The 14,782-nt window shown below is 37.7% G+C and overlaps 1 protein-coding gene across 2 annotated transcripts in view; it reads right to left on the bottom strand.

Annotated features, from left to right (window-relative positions):
* Positions 1-809: 809 nt before the first annotated feature.
* The window catches only part of EMB (embigin), a 45,204-nt gene continuing 31,231 nt past the window's right edge, over positions 810-14,782 (bottom strand). For both annotated transcript variants that reach the window (XM_046001216.1, XM_046001217.1), the window contains 5 exons: positions 9,516-9,643; positions 6,907-7,186; positions 6,104-6,137; positions 1,801-1,855; positions 810-1,207 (listed from right to left, as the gene is read on the bottom strand). In XM_046001216.1, coding sequence (XP_045857172.1) covers positions 1,190-1,207; positions 1,801-1,855; positions 6,104-6,137; positions 6,907-7,186; positions 9,516-9,643 — 515 coding nt within the window. In that variant the 3' untranslated portion in view covers positions 810-1,189. The remainder of the gene's footprint in view (positions 1,208-1,800; positions 1,856-6,103; positions 6,138-6,906; positions 7,187-9,515; positions 9,644-14,782) is intronic.

Here is a 14,782-nt window from a genome sequence, read left to right as displayed (position 1 = left end):
TTCTGACCTCTGCAAAACAGGACCCACCAGCACTAAGGACACCCAGCAGGCTTCACATCATTGTCTTCAACCCAATCTAGTATGATTTTCATAGTCCATGCAAAGCCACTGACCATGTTTTGTGTCTATTCATATTTCATTTGATTTGGTTACAGGGATTTTATAAAATATTTGTTATATATGCAATAGAAACTATCCTAATTTCGAAGAAAAGTCTAGGGCGTTTGCAACAACAGAGAAGAATTATTTAGTAGTTCTGGATTTCGTACAAAGAAATCATGACTATAAAGCACTAATCATGCATTTTTAGGTTTTTAGCCATCCATGGGTATCAGAACACCAGATACCAGTCAAAGACACCAGGAAACCATGAATCACAGAGGCATCCCTGTAGTAGGGCAATATTATGACTAGCGACCTGTACCCACAGCGTTAATGCCTGGTGTAACTTAAGAAATCTGAAACCCATGGCGTTTAAAAAATGCTCTACATAAAGGCTAAAAGTCCCTTTTCCCTAGTGTGTATAAATAACTGAAATGAGTAGAACAAAGATTAGGAAACATATTTTTGTATGATAGGTGATTTGGGGCAAGCATATGGTTTTATTTCCTTGCCTTAAACCAATATTTGTGAAGGAAATGTATTTTTTTTTTCTGCAGACTGTAAATCATTAGCAAAGGCAGAACATATTCATTTCCTAGTAAAGATGTTTTTATCCAATATGACAGAGGGTGAACATTACATGAAAATTATTACAAATATTTCTATACATAGTAAGCATAATTGGGAAAAAAATAACTTAAGGCAAATGGCAAAAGTTTTCTCTTTAATGAATTCTTTGGTTATACACAGGTCTTGAATGACATTAGTTCATGTAGTACTAACTGGTTTTGCTGGTATCTCTTCTGTGCATCTCTTGACGACCAAGATGAAATTAGTTATCCTGGGTTATAGCTCATAGAACATATTTAATATGATTTACCTTGCTTTAATGTAAAATAATCACAGAAGGAAAATATATCTTTGGATCTGAGATAGCATGTATTATTGCAAAACTACTGCTGAGCATATCGCTTAAACTTTTCATCCTTGGAAAAATAAAAACTCAGATGTTCTTCACAGGAAACATAAACAAAGCTGAAGTACAAACTATACATCTTCCCATTACTCTTGACACGATGTTTTGCTTTCACTGGCTCATAGCTTCCTGAGTTAAATAAAGCATAAGGAAACATAATTAGTATGTCCTGATTATTCTGTAACTTTCATCACTTTAGCAAAGCAAAAAGTGCTAGGAAGGAGTGATCCAAATCACTGCTGAAACTAACAGTATCTATTTTCTAAATACTTGGGGGGAAAATGTTGATCGACTCTGAATATTTTTATTCTAACCAGTAAAGGAAATACGCTACTGTGGATTTCTTCATCATCCCAAATATATGGGAGTATATGAGAATTTTAAAAAAAAGGAGAATCCAGAAAACCTAAGAGAGGTGAAAAAAAAAAAAACCTATGAAAAGTAGAAGGAACTAGCCCGTGGTGACAAATATATATACATATATATGGGTGGTACAAAAGATTTTTATTTTTAGATTGGTTGCTACATGTTCTCTGATAGGAAAAAGAGGTCATTTATGTCTGTATAACTATATATTTTCTCCTCTAATATTCTAAACAACTATATTCAAACCCATAGTGAATGATTAGGTCTCATATGAAACTAAAAACTATAGCTGGGATAATAGTCTATGTATAGGGAATTTTACCTTTTATTTAGAATATCATTTGGAAGCAACTTACATTTTTTCTGTGCCTGGGGGCATTATTTTCTATGCCGTTGCTATCGTCTGATTTCCTGTACGGAAAACAAAAAGAAAATCACGAAGTATTTACATTGCACTAAATCAAGTCAATACATCATCTGTATTGTGGCCATCAGGTTAAAACGTAAAAGTCAATAGCATAAATCATTTTTCCTAAAAATGTTTTACTCATAATGTTGATACTGTTTTTCTTCCATTGCTTTAGAGAAGAACTGTTGCCACAGAGGACAGTGACTAGTCCTGTTTATTTTATTCAGAGGGACAACAGCTTCTCCCCCAGCATGAATGAGACTTAGGTATATGGCCATAACTTGTGAGGAATTTTGAGGCCTACAAGATAATAGCCAAGCAGAAGTTCAGCCAACATGTGAGATACGGGTGCTGTAATCTGACATGTTTATTACAATGACTTAGAGGTTAAATGTGGTTGTTTATCCAGTGCACATAAGGACAAGACTACAAATGTGGCCTTCAGATTCTTAAGACGAGAATGACTAAACTGGGTAACAAGAGTGCATAATGAATACCCTTCTAGGTTTTAGGGGCAGGCCTGAGCTCAGTAAGCTATCACCATCGGAAAGTAAATTCAACCACCTAATTCAATTTGGAGGAGAGGCCAGCAGGTGAGATTATAGGAGTGGATCAAATAAACAAATAAGCTCCTCATTGAAATATCTGAAGTAACAGGTTGTTTTGATGTTACACATTTAGCACTGCTTTTAAGATTTATTTTCTTCAAGGAACTCTATGACTCTTCCTGGCATCTAAACATATACGCATTATATAGAAAATGTAATGATAAATATATATACATGTATATATATATTTATTTATATATAGTATTATACTGTATCATATACTATTATTTTATATAATTTTAAAAAATATTTTATTTATTTATTTGTCAGAGAGAGAGAGAGAGCATAAGCAGGGGGAGCAGAAGAGGGAGAGGGAGAAGCAGACTTCCTGCTGAGCAGGGGGCTGGATATGGGACTTGATCCCAGGACCCTGGGATCATGACCTGAGTCGAAGGCAGATGCTTAATCAACTGAGCTACCCAGGTGTCCCTTTATACTATTAATATAGTATAAAATAGAAAGTATACTAATAATACTATCATATTATATACTGTATATTATTATATTATACTATACTATATTATATTATATTTCTATCAAGAAAAATTTATCTCCTAACTAAAAATTTTAGAACCCCACATTGGGCATAGGGATTACTTTAAAGGAAAAAAAGTGCATTGCCAACTAAAAGTTCTAAAAGAACACTGGTAAAAAGGTTGCTGCATATGAGTTCACATGCCCTTGATACTTGTATTAAATCTACAGATATTGAAATAAGGAATAAACTAAAAAATTTAACACTACCAGTGCTGTCTGTGGAATAGTACAGGGCAGAGAATATTATGTACATGATCCCAATTATTAATAAGAGAAAGTAAATCATTTCTACTGTAGATTGAATCAGTTTGACATTCCTCTTAAGGAATTCTAGAAAAAATATCTTAAAAATATTTTAAAATTAAGATAAGCTGCATAAATGAAAATTAAATTAAGAATTGGTAAATCTACTCCATAGCGTTCTGGTGCTACCCTTTCAGAGCGTGTCTTAGATGACCCAGAATCCACTGAAACAGGAACAGCTCCGGATGTGACTGCAAGGGAATGAATGGCCAGAAACATTGGGATAGCTGAGCTGGGACGACAGCATTTGGGCAAGGCTGTATCTGTTTCACATATGTGAATGACTGTCTTATTTTTTTATATGACTCCAAGTTTAAGAATGGGAATCAGTACCTGGGAACCAGAAAGATGAAACATTCAAAGCACCATAAACTGGATGTCCAAGTTCACCAGAAAGAGGTGCAATTTCCTTCCAACTCTAAGAGTTGATGCCAAGACAACATTGTTTTGTTTCTCCTATCCGAGGTTATGGAGCTCCCAATATAATTATTTCACGGCCTTACTGTAGAAGCTCATATTTTGTTGATTTATTTTACCTGCCATACGTGAACTGAATAAAAATAACTATGCGAATAATGTCTACAAATCTCTAAGTGACAGCTGGCCATCCCTCTCCTGCTCTTTAACCATGGCTAGAGACCACACGCAGAACCTATGCTGGCCGTTGAAGATAAACTCCAGGTGCCATTCTGTGTTGGTTGTATTGGCTCAGGCCTTCCATTTCTTCTAGCTGCTTTAATCTGATCTCCTTTTTCTGGTCCAACCCTCAGCTATGTTACTCAGACTTTAATCCCAGTCTCAGGCCTCTCCATCACTGGATTCCATGCTCAATCCTCTGCTGAGAGGATTTAGTCATTCCCATCCTCACCAAACTAAATTATACCCCTGATAGTTTTCTTCTCAGCCCTCCTCATGTTCCACTCTGAACAAAGCGGCTGTTAAGTGAACCTGGGACACAATATGTGTTCTTTCAAAAACAGTGACTAATAAAATTCTAGACCAGTGACTTTCCATATGAGAGAGACTTAGAATCAGTGATAGACATTTTATTTTATTTTTTAGATTTTATTTATTTATTTGACAGACAGAGATCACAAGCAGGCAGAGAAGCAGGCAGAGAGAGAGGAGGAAGCAGGCTCCCTGCTGAGCAGAGCCAGATGCAAGGGCTCGATCCCAGGACCCTGAGATCATGACCTGAGCCGAAGGCAGAGGCTTTAACCCACTGAGCCACCCAGGCGCCCCAGTAATAGACATTTTAAAGAAATCCAGATGCTCAGGCACCAATCCCAGAGGTTCTGACCCAGGAGATCCAGTAAATTCTGAGTAACTGTATTTTTAAGGAACATCCTAGGTCACCAAAAATATAGGCAGGGTTAAGAATTACTGACTTAATACAAATAATACTTCCTTATGGTTATTGAACACCCCTTTGCATCAAAGCCTATGCTAAGCATTTTTATATACAGAATATCATTTAATCCAAAAGCCTTATAAAGCAAATACAATAATTAAAGTCATTTTGCTGCAGGCCAAATTGAAGCACAGAGAGGTAAAAAGTGAATGGTAGAGGGGGGATCCTAATGTAGGCAGGCAAACTCCACATGCCTCTCCACAACATGGATGTGTACAGAAAATAACACACACATAATATACTCTTGTGTTTCTGCCCTAATGGCATACTTTTTTTGAAATTTAAATTCAATTAGCCAGGGTGCCTGGGTGGCTCCAGTCAATTAAGCATCTGCCTTCGGGCTCAGGTCATGATCCTACAAGACCAGTGCTCTAACCCCTGAGGTATGGAGCCTTCCCCTTCAGGTCATGATCCTAGGGTCCTGGAATCAAGCCCCACATTGGGCTCCCTTCTCATTGGGAGGTCAGCTTCTCCCTCTGCCTCTATATGCCACCCCTTGGTTCTCTCTCTCTGTCTTCTCTTTCTTTCAAATAAATACATAAAATCTTAAAGTAAATAAATTAATTAAACTAGCCAACATATAGTACATCCTTAGTTTTAGATGTAGACTTCAATAACTCATCAGTTGCATAGAACACCCAGTGCTCATCACATCACGTGCCCTCCTTAATGCCCATCACCCAGTTACCCCATCTCCCCACACCTCTCTTATTCCGGCAACCCTCAGTTTGTTTCCTATAGTTAAGAATCTCTCATGGTGGGGCGCCTGGGTGGCTCAGATGGTTAAGCATCTGCCTTCAGCTCAGGTCATGATCCTGGGGTCCTGGGATCGAGTCCTGAATCGGGCTCCCTGCTCAGTGGGGAGTCTGCTTCTCCCTCTGCCTCTCTCTCTCTCTCTCTCTCTCTGTCTCTCATGATTAAATAAATAAAATCTTAAAAAAAGAAAAAGAGTCTCTTATGGTTTGTCTCCAACTCTGATTTCTTTCCATTCAGTTTTCCTCCCTTTCCTATGATCCTCTGTACTATTCCTTATATTCCACATATGAATGAAACCATATGATAATTGTCTTTCTCTGATTGACTTATTTCACCCAGCATAATACCCTCCAGTTCCATCCATGGCGATGTAAATGGTAAGACATCACCCTCTCTGATGGCTGAATAATATTCCATTGACTATATATATCACATCTTCTTCATCCATTCCTCTGTCAATGGACAGAGGTAGTTTGGCTATTGCTGCTATAAACACTGGAGGGCAGAAGCCCCTTCCAATCACTACCTCTATACCTTTGGAGTAAATACCTAGTCTAACTGCAAACTTTTTATTCAATTCCCTATTTATTTGTATTTTACTCAAGTGAAAATTAATCTGTAAAAATAATACTTACAACTGTTCAACTTGTTCAAATTCCTTCCCATCATCTGTATAACAAAAGAGGAATTTATTAAGATTGGTTCATTATTCTTATGGAGCATGTATGTTGAATTCAACTTTCCCCATGTTAAGAGTGCAATGTGTGGTTTCCCTCTTTGGAATGAGAGAGAGAGAGAAACATACAACATGAGACGCCGCACGTCCATCACGTTCTCCTTCCCTGCTCTCCAGACCTTACCTGCAATTTTGATTGAGCACAGTCCAGTGCCTGAAATTTTCAAAATCAGACTGACTGACCTGTAATTCTTTAAGTTACTAAAAATCTTGTACAAAATCAGAAAAGAATACAAAATGTAAGAGAAATTTTTCTTAGGGGACCATTGGTTTCTCAACCTGCAGTCTATCAAGCACATGCTACAAAAACAGAGAACTGACCAGACAAAGTCTCTCTTATGAGAACTCCAGAATGTTTGATAAAATATTTTTAAGCGAGTTATCTAAGGAAAAGACTGTTTGTCTTTGAGATCTTTTTCATTAAGCTACCACGGAATCTTTTAATATTCTAGTACCGAAACACACATCCCCTATTTGGTGTTTAGGTACCATTAACACCAAAGCAAAAGGAGAAAAAGTATATTTTCCTACTAAAATTTCTTAGGAAGTTGAAACAGAAAGACCGTTAATATAAGTGCACAGCACTGTCACCATTAATGTTAAATGAATACTGTTCCAAATAACAGAAGTTAGATAACTCTAAAGCCATTATAATATATTAAGTCATAACATAAGAACATTATCTAAAAAAAGAAATCTTACCCGTGTGCATCTTTTTCTTTTGGGTGTGCATTTCACAAAACAGAATAATAGCCACTAAAAGAATAACTTCAACAACTATTCCAAGAAATGGTTTGAGGGGCACCAAGTAACTTATCACAACAAGTTCAACACTTTCTTGGCTCTCGCCCAACTGGAACACTGCATGGCACCAATAAGATCCCTTATCGTCTTCTGAAAGCTGCATTATCTTGAGCCTTGTTTCATTAGCGCTTGTTCCATTGATCGCATACTTCTCATTCATGTGAAGATCAAGAGGAACCTAATATAAGGAGACATCAAAACACATTCCTATCATATTACTTAAAAGACACATGTCCTAAATGATCGAGTTTTGAGCAAAAGCCGTAAGGCATAGTAACGTTTATGAGAAGTTTACATAACAGAGTCCAAGAGCTTCATCTCCCAAAGGTAGCAAAGGGAAGGGATATTTTAAGTGCTAAGTACTCCGTGTTTGAAACTATAGTGTAGAGCATCATGGGTAAATATTAGAACCAAAGATACAGAAAAATTCCAGCCCTCTGGGTTTCTCGATCTAATCCCGGACTAGCTGTTCCAAGTACTTCCTCCTTCACAAGAGCAGGCACATATCAAAGCAACTCCTGAATTAATGAATTAATGAAGCTATTAGATGCGATCATTCCTACAAAAGAAGATCACTGGCTCCTGACACTGGGCGTTCCTCAGACTGGAAATGAAGATGAAATCTCCAGGCCTGTGAGGCTGGTGGAGCGGGAATGGTAGGAATCCGCTGTGAGCCCGGGATCTGTGGTCTTCTGCACACCTGTCTTCTCATATCTGAGTTTCTTTCTTTCTCAGGCAAGCTGACTCCTGAGATTCACTGGATTTTCCCCAGCCTCTCCAGAGCCATACTAAGCGATCTGGGAGCTGAGTTATTTAATCCGTTTAAATTAAAACTTATTCTCAGGCTATTTGATGCCTTCACTGTGCTATCACTCAGCTGCACTGCTCAATAAATGCTGATCTTCATAACAAATATTCTTGGAGGTTTTCTGATGAAGGACTGTCTGTGAGTTTATTATTTGCCTTCCCCGCCGCCAAATTAAAGCGACCTGGCTCCCTGTGCCCAGCCACTGTCTGAGATGCCTGTTCAAATGTACCCTCTCTAACTCGGAGCTGATACATCAAAGCCATGCATGTTTCACAGGCACCCCAGGTGATCCGGAGGCAGATGGTTGGTCTACATTTTGAAAAAAACACTTGACTTAATGTTGTAACCTGTCCCCACAGCCGTACACTTTCCTCCTATCCTAATATGACCCATGCTTAGGGCCAAATTGAGAGAAAATTATGACAGCAAATGGAGAGAAATGCAGACTACATTGTAAAAGTTTAATACAATCAGATTTAGGTTATTATTATTATTATTTTTTCCCTAGTATCACATATAAAGAAATAAATTGGGCTATGTATTTCAAGCACTACAACTGATACTTATCTTTATAAATTCACATACATGTTTGTTAATATTTACCTACTCAAAATGATTGCCTTTCCTAATCATCAGTAAGAAGAGAAGCAGTAATATTAATGATTTAGGTCTGCCCCTAAGTGATTTGGAGATTTCTTTGAAAACTCAAACCAGTGTTATCACAGAATCAATCACTCTCCCTTTTAAGTCCCTTCCTCTGGTCCCTTCAACGGTCTATGGCAGTATCAACTTTGTCTAAGGAACCTACTATTTCCTTGTAAGATCTACACAGTCTCATACTGTCTGTCCCTCCTAGAATTATAGCTTGCCTTTGCAGGATTTTAATTTCAATGCTCATTAGTACCAGAGCAATAGACAGGTGTCCCGTGAAAGACAATGTCCTTAATTTCCCTGCTATTAGAAGCTCTTTGGGAGGAAGAAAGAAAGTGAGGAATGATTTTCTGAATACTCATGTTTTTCTTATTATTAGCTCTTTGAATAGCCATTAATTCTTTGGTGGGAATGTAAAGTATTTGGCTTCCCTTTGGATTCTGGAAGGCCAAAAGAGGCCAATGACACTTATTGAAAGAACCCAAGACCTAGGTTTGAGTTACCAAATGTTCATTCTTTTCTCAAATGTCATCACTGTATTAAATTCTTTCACAAATGTTTCCAGAGACAGAAGTTGGAAAATAAACCTACCTTTTTTTTTTTCTAGATACTTTCATGGAATGATAAGGAAAAAGGATCTTTTTGTTAGGGTTATTTCTAAACTCATCAACTAAAGATGAATGATAACTTCCTTTCAAAAAATTTAAATAAGTTGCTAAATCTAAAAAACAAAGTACTGGTTAATAACACATTAAGAGTCTCTTCAGATGTGTAATGTAAGATGTTAAAAACATGAAAGAAAGGACAACTCCACAGTTCTTACTTCATGAAGACATATTACATAATAAGATAACAGAAATACAAGTAGTCCTAGGAATTCTGTCTGTTAATAATATTATTTATGAAATAAAATTTAAAATTATAAGTAAAATTATAAATAAATTCATTTATAAATAAATGAAATAAATTCATTTATAAATAAATGAAATATATTCATTTATAAATAAATGAATTTTGTTTTCTTCGAATCACAGAAATATGATCTTACCTGTACACTCCTATTACCACTGTACCAGGTCCAATTTAAAGGAGCACAGTGTTGGCATTTACACACCAAGACAACAGAATCCCCCACATAAGTGATCAATGGTTTGTTTTTTCCTTGAACTTCAGGGACTAAGAAAAATTCAGAGAAATATATGTTAATATAAGAGTTTGAATAGGGATATATATTAAAGTTGAAGACAAATTCTCCTTCCATGTTCGCATCAGTATGATTTTCTTTACATAATTTTAATTTCATATAACGTGAAGCTTTTTTTTTAAGATTGTATTTATTTATTTGACAGAGAGAGATTACAAGTAGACAGAGAGGCAGGCAGAGAGAGAGGAAGGGAAGCAAGGTCCCTGCTGAGCAGAGAGCCCGATGCAGGGCTCAATCCCAGGACCCTGGGACCATGACCTAAACCAAAGGCAGAGGCTTTAACCCACTGAGCCATCCAGATGCCCTGTGAAGTTATTTTTTTAATTGCGGTATGGCTGGCACACAGTATCACATTAGTTCCAGGTGTACAACACAGCGATCAGAAGAGTCTACATGTTAAGCTCACCACACATGTACCTACTATCTATCACCATGAAACACTATTATAATATCATAGACCTTATTCCCTATGCTGTAGCTTTCATCCCCCTGACTTATCCACGCCATAACTGGAGTCCCATACCTCCCACTCCCCTTTACCCATTTTGTCATTTTCCCCACCACACCACACCCCCTGGCAACCACAGGTTTGTTGTCTCTGTGACTCTTTTTCTCCTGTTTTTGTTTATTTGTTTTGGATGATAAATTTCCTAAGAAAATTTGAGGTAGGTGCCATTAGTAACAGAATAAAAATGACCACTGAATTTAGAAAAATTAGGTTTTAAGGATATGAATAACTTGGTAAAGAAAATTAAAACATCAGAACATAAGCAAAGCAATGAAAGAATTCCACCCAAACTCCATGATGGAATCAGTTTCTTCTCACTGACCTCAAAGGATACATTACTGAATGTGCGCTGATACTGGAGGTGTAGAATGACCAATGAAGGTTATTTTTACTTTTTTTCTTTTACTCATTCTAGCAAGTTTTTGGTTTTATGTTTTGTTTTTCCTTTTTTTATTTGGCAACAGAGAGAAAGTATGAAATTATGTATGAATTTTTAATGCTATATTGACAAATTTTATAAATTTTGCTTGATATTCACTTGTTATCCTATATTTATATTTTGTTTTGGGATGGGCCAGGGTAGAAATACAAAGACTGTTTTTTGTGGTTTTTTTTTTAAGATTTTATTCATTTATTTGATAGATAGAGATCACAAGTAGGCAGAGAGGCAGGCAGAGAGAGAGGAGGAAGCAGGCTCCCTGCTGAGCAGAGACCCCCGATGCGGGGCCCGATCCCAGGACCCTGGGACCATGACCCGAGCCAAAAGCAGAGGCTTTAACCCGCTGAGCCACCCAGGTGCCCCCAAAGACTGGTTTTAAGTACTAAAGTTAGGTTTCTAGATTGAATACATTTTCTAAGTGATCTTGGCTTTGTACTACCCAAAGATAATTGGCCTTTGTTGGATGAATCATAAAGATGAGGAAAGGGGAAATAGTTGGTAATGACTAGAAAAGAAATCCTGACTTGTGTAACTACCATAGAGGTGGTAACATAGGGTTGGAGAATAGGATTTCTTTATGTGTTCTGTCATCACGTGATTAAGGTTACAATGATGGGTGTGGGAAGTCTCCTTTTATCCTTATTGTTTAAAATGTGCCTAAAGGGGAGCTGTAGTCTATTAAGCATCTGTCTTCAGCTCAGGTCATGATCTCCAGGATTGGGCTCCCTGCTCAGCGGGGAGTCTGCTTCTCCCTCTCCCTCTGCCCCTCCACACCCCCTACTTGTGCACTCACGTTCTCTCTCTCTCTCTCTCAAATAAATAAATAAAATCTTTTATAAATAAATAAATAAATAAATATGCCTAAATACAACTGCACATATCACCCTCTCCTTCATCAAGGCTGCTGACCAGCTGAGTGTTGAATGAGGCAATGCTAATAAAACAAGATGCAAATAAGAGGAAGGATGTCATCCTGTCAGCATTAGTGCTTCAAGTAATTCATTCGAAAGATAACAGAGCAATCTATAAATCAGTTCTCACCCTTTACATAACCAAGGAAACATGTTTTCATGAAACTGAATGACCTACAATTTTAAATCAACTAAAGCTGTGAGCTGCCAATCAAAATTTATAATCACCAATTAATACTTCATAAACCTAGTCAGGTATCACTAGGGCACTCCTGAGAGAGGAGAGAGAGAATTCATGTGATTGTCTTTATCTAAGACATCTCAGCCAGAAGATATTCTGAGCACTCCTTTTGACTGAAGCCACCAGTGTCCCACATTCTGATCGGTCACCATCAGGCTGAGGGATATTTAGTTAATATGTGGTTAATATGTGTCCATTTCAAAGGTCAGGTCATTAAGTGTTTGAAGGAAGTCAGCACAATGTGGCCATGATGCGACAAAGAGTTGATTTGGGTCCAGGAAGTACATACACTCAAATTACAGTTGCAGTGTTACTAACGTTGAGGATTTCAGTAGGTCATAACCCATCCGACCATGTTGTTGTAAAGGATTAAGTATGAGATCATAATAAATAAAGTGTTTGGTGCAAAGTAAACACCACAAAGTTTTGATCATGTACTGGTACAGCTTTTCTTAACTGACCTCCCTTACACTTTGTAATGCCCACAGCCTTATTACCTAGTGGTCATGAGCCAGTTTACTAGGATAGATCATTATCATGTGCGAGAATGATTTCTAGGTCAACTGGTCATGTGGAACAGAGAGGAAATAAGACTTAGAATAAAAAAGAGAGAACTGGAAATTCATCTGAATACATCTCAGAACTGTAGAAACACATAAAAACCCCCCAAAACGTGGGAAAACTGAATCCTTTATAGACCACCCAGCCCATGTGAGAAAGGAGACTAAAAGAGTAAAATGACGAAAAATTCAAGGGGATCAATTTACAGGAGATAAGGCCCCAAAGAATGAAAAAACAGAGGAGATTTGAGATCCTTTAATAACATCTATTAAAGAACTTTGTGAGGCTGTGAAACAAATTCTACTGCTTGAAACATACCTTCATGTACTTGGTGAAAGCAGCTGAGTAAGATTTTTGTGTAAGGATTACAACTTCAGCATAAATTAAAAACAATTTAAATCAGGGTACCTCATTATTGCTCCTTACCGTAACAAGAAATTAAATTGGTAAAAAGTTGAAAAGAAAATCTTGCTTCCAGACCTATGTCGTATATAGAGCAGAAAAAACACATGGAATAAAAACTTTACATATTACATAAAAATCTAAAAATAAAAACGGCCCGCTCACCACATACTGGTTTTAACAAGAAAAAGCAGACTAAAGCAACTGAGACTTTGACATAATCTATGAATGAAATTTTTAAATAAGAAAATAATTGCTATCCACATGCATTTTTAAAATAACAATAAAGATGGTGTCTCTCATGTAAGTGTTCTCCCTATTAACTCAAACTACTTTTGTTCAGTTTCTTCAGCCTGTGACTACCGCCCTCTGGGCTCATCCGGGAACCCAAAGAGCAGTCTACTGCAGGCAAATAGCCAAAATAAGAAAACTGGAAGCAACTCTAGGATCCAAGAGAATAGGATGACTTTCCTGATATTAACATAACTACATTTTAAGTTCTTGAGGAACAAGACAATAAATTTCAGCATCAGAACGTTGGAGGCCTAAATTGTGCTGAACCATAGCACATTTCATTCTGTTTCCTTTTCTTTTTTTTTTGAAAATTTTGTTTTTCGTTTATTTATGTTATTATATTATGTTTATATATTTATATATTATTTATTTATTATTATTATATTATATTATTATTTTTATATATTTATTTGACAGAGAGAGAGAGAGAGAGAGAGTGCTCAAGCAGGGGGCGTGGCAGGCAGAGGGAGAGGGAGAAAGAGGCTCCCTGCTGAGCAAGGAGCCAGATGCAGGACTCAGTTCAAGGATCCCAGGATCATGATCTGAGCTGAAGGCAAACACTTAACTGACCAAACCCCCAGGGCCCCCCCCCCCATTCTGTTTTTTTCTTACGGTAGATCCTGTTGCCTCACTAGACACTGGAGGTGGTGGGAAAAAAAGGCTGAGCAGCAGTCTGTAGAATGAAGTCCCCAGTGACCTCACCAGAAATTCCCCTCTCTCATTCAGCCCTCACAGTTTTCCAGTCTTAGAGAGGGGGATTATCCTGGATTAGTCACGGTCCGGGGCGCTGATTGGGCCCTGTTTTCTAGGGATAAAAATCTGGAGATATAAATAACTCAGCCTCATGCTCAGCATATATTTCCTGGCTCAGGAGGGTGTTATCCTCCCGTTTAGAGGAGTAAAGACCTAACTGACCTTGGGCTGTGAAGGAACCCATGGCTCTGCTTTGGCTTAAGGTTAGTACAGCCTCACTGAGGAGAAAGAAGCCTTCCGTATGTCAAAGCCTTCCAAGAATTTCAGCAACTTTTGTGGCCAAGGCTGGCCAATAATAAAATGTGACTTTGCCTTAGTGTCCTTTTTTTGGTGTGTGTTTCTTTACTTGAGATTTTGTTGGGAAAAGGAATGATTAGACAGAGTGAGAAGGAAGTTATTCCAGGGCCTCCTGACAAAACACTATGAGTCTATCAGTTCAAGACCACACTGCAGTCATACTTCATTCCAATATGCCCGACACCTGGTGTGGCTTTATTGTTAAATGAAGTATGAGAACACAGAAGCTCTCAGAAAGGTCAACCCTACTTTAGGGGATGCCTCCACTGAAAATGTGCAGATTAAGCAGAGATTCAAGCTTGGCTAAGATAAGGATTCTTTTCTGAAGCCACAAGGTTCCTTCCAAACCTTAGCTGAAGCAGAACCACACTTCCTGAGTTCCATGTGAAAAGGCGGACATTAACTACTGCTCTGCTATACTTTATATGGCTGATAACAGTGGTGTGGATCTAAACTATAAAAGGCACCATGGTCAGGAAACTCTAGTTTGTTGGAACTTTTCCAGAGGTCACAGTTGGTTCTGGGCTACTTAATGTTTGGAAATATTTATGCAAAGAAGGACAACGATGCAGTAATTTAATGTGTGCTGTTGACCTTTTGAAACTTTGGATAAGGCAGGACCAGTGAGAGTCTTGGGATTGGAAGAATCCAAGTTTGAGGATGCTGAATTGCTAATTCAAACTAGTGTCTGGATGGGGCCCAGGA

This window comes from Meles meles, chromosome 3, assembly GCF_922984935.1.
Source record: "Meles meles chromosome 3, mMelMel3.1 paternal haplotype, whole genome shotgun sequence".
NCBI lineage: Eukaryota > Metazoa > Chordata > Mammalia > Carnivora > Mustelidae > Meles > Meles meles.
Note: the sequence above shows the minus strand (reverse complement) of the source record. Positions and strands in the feature narration are given on the sequence as shown.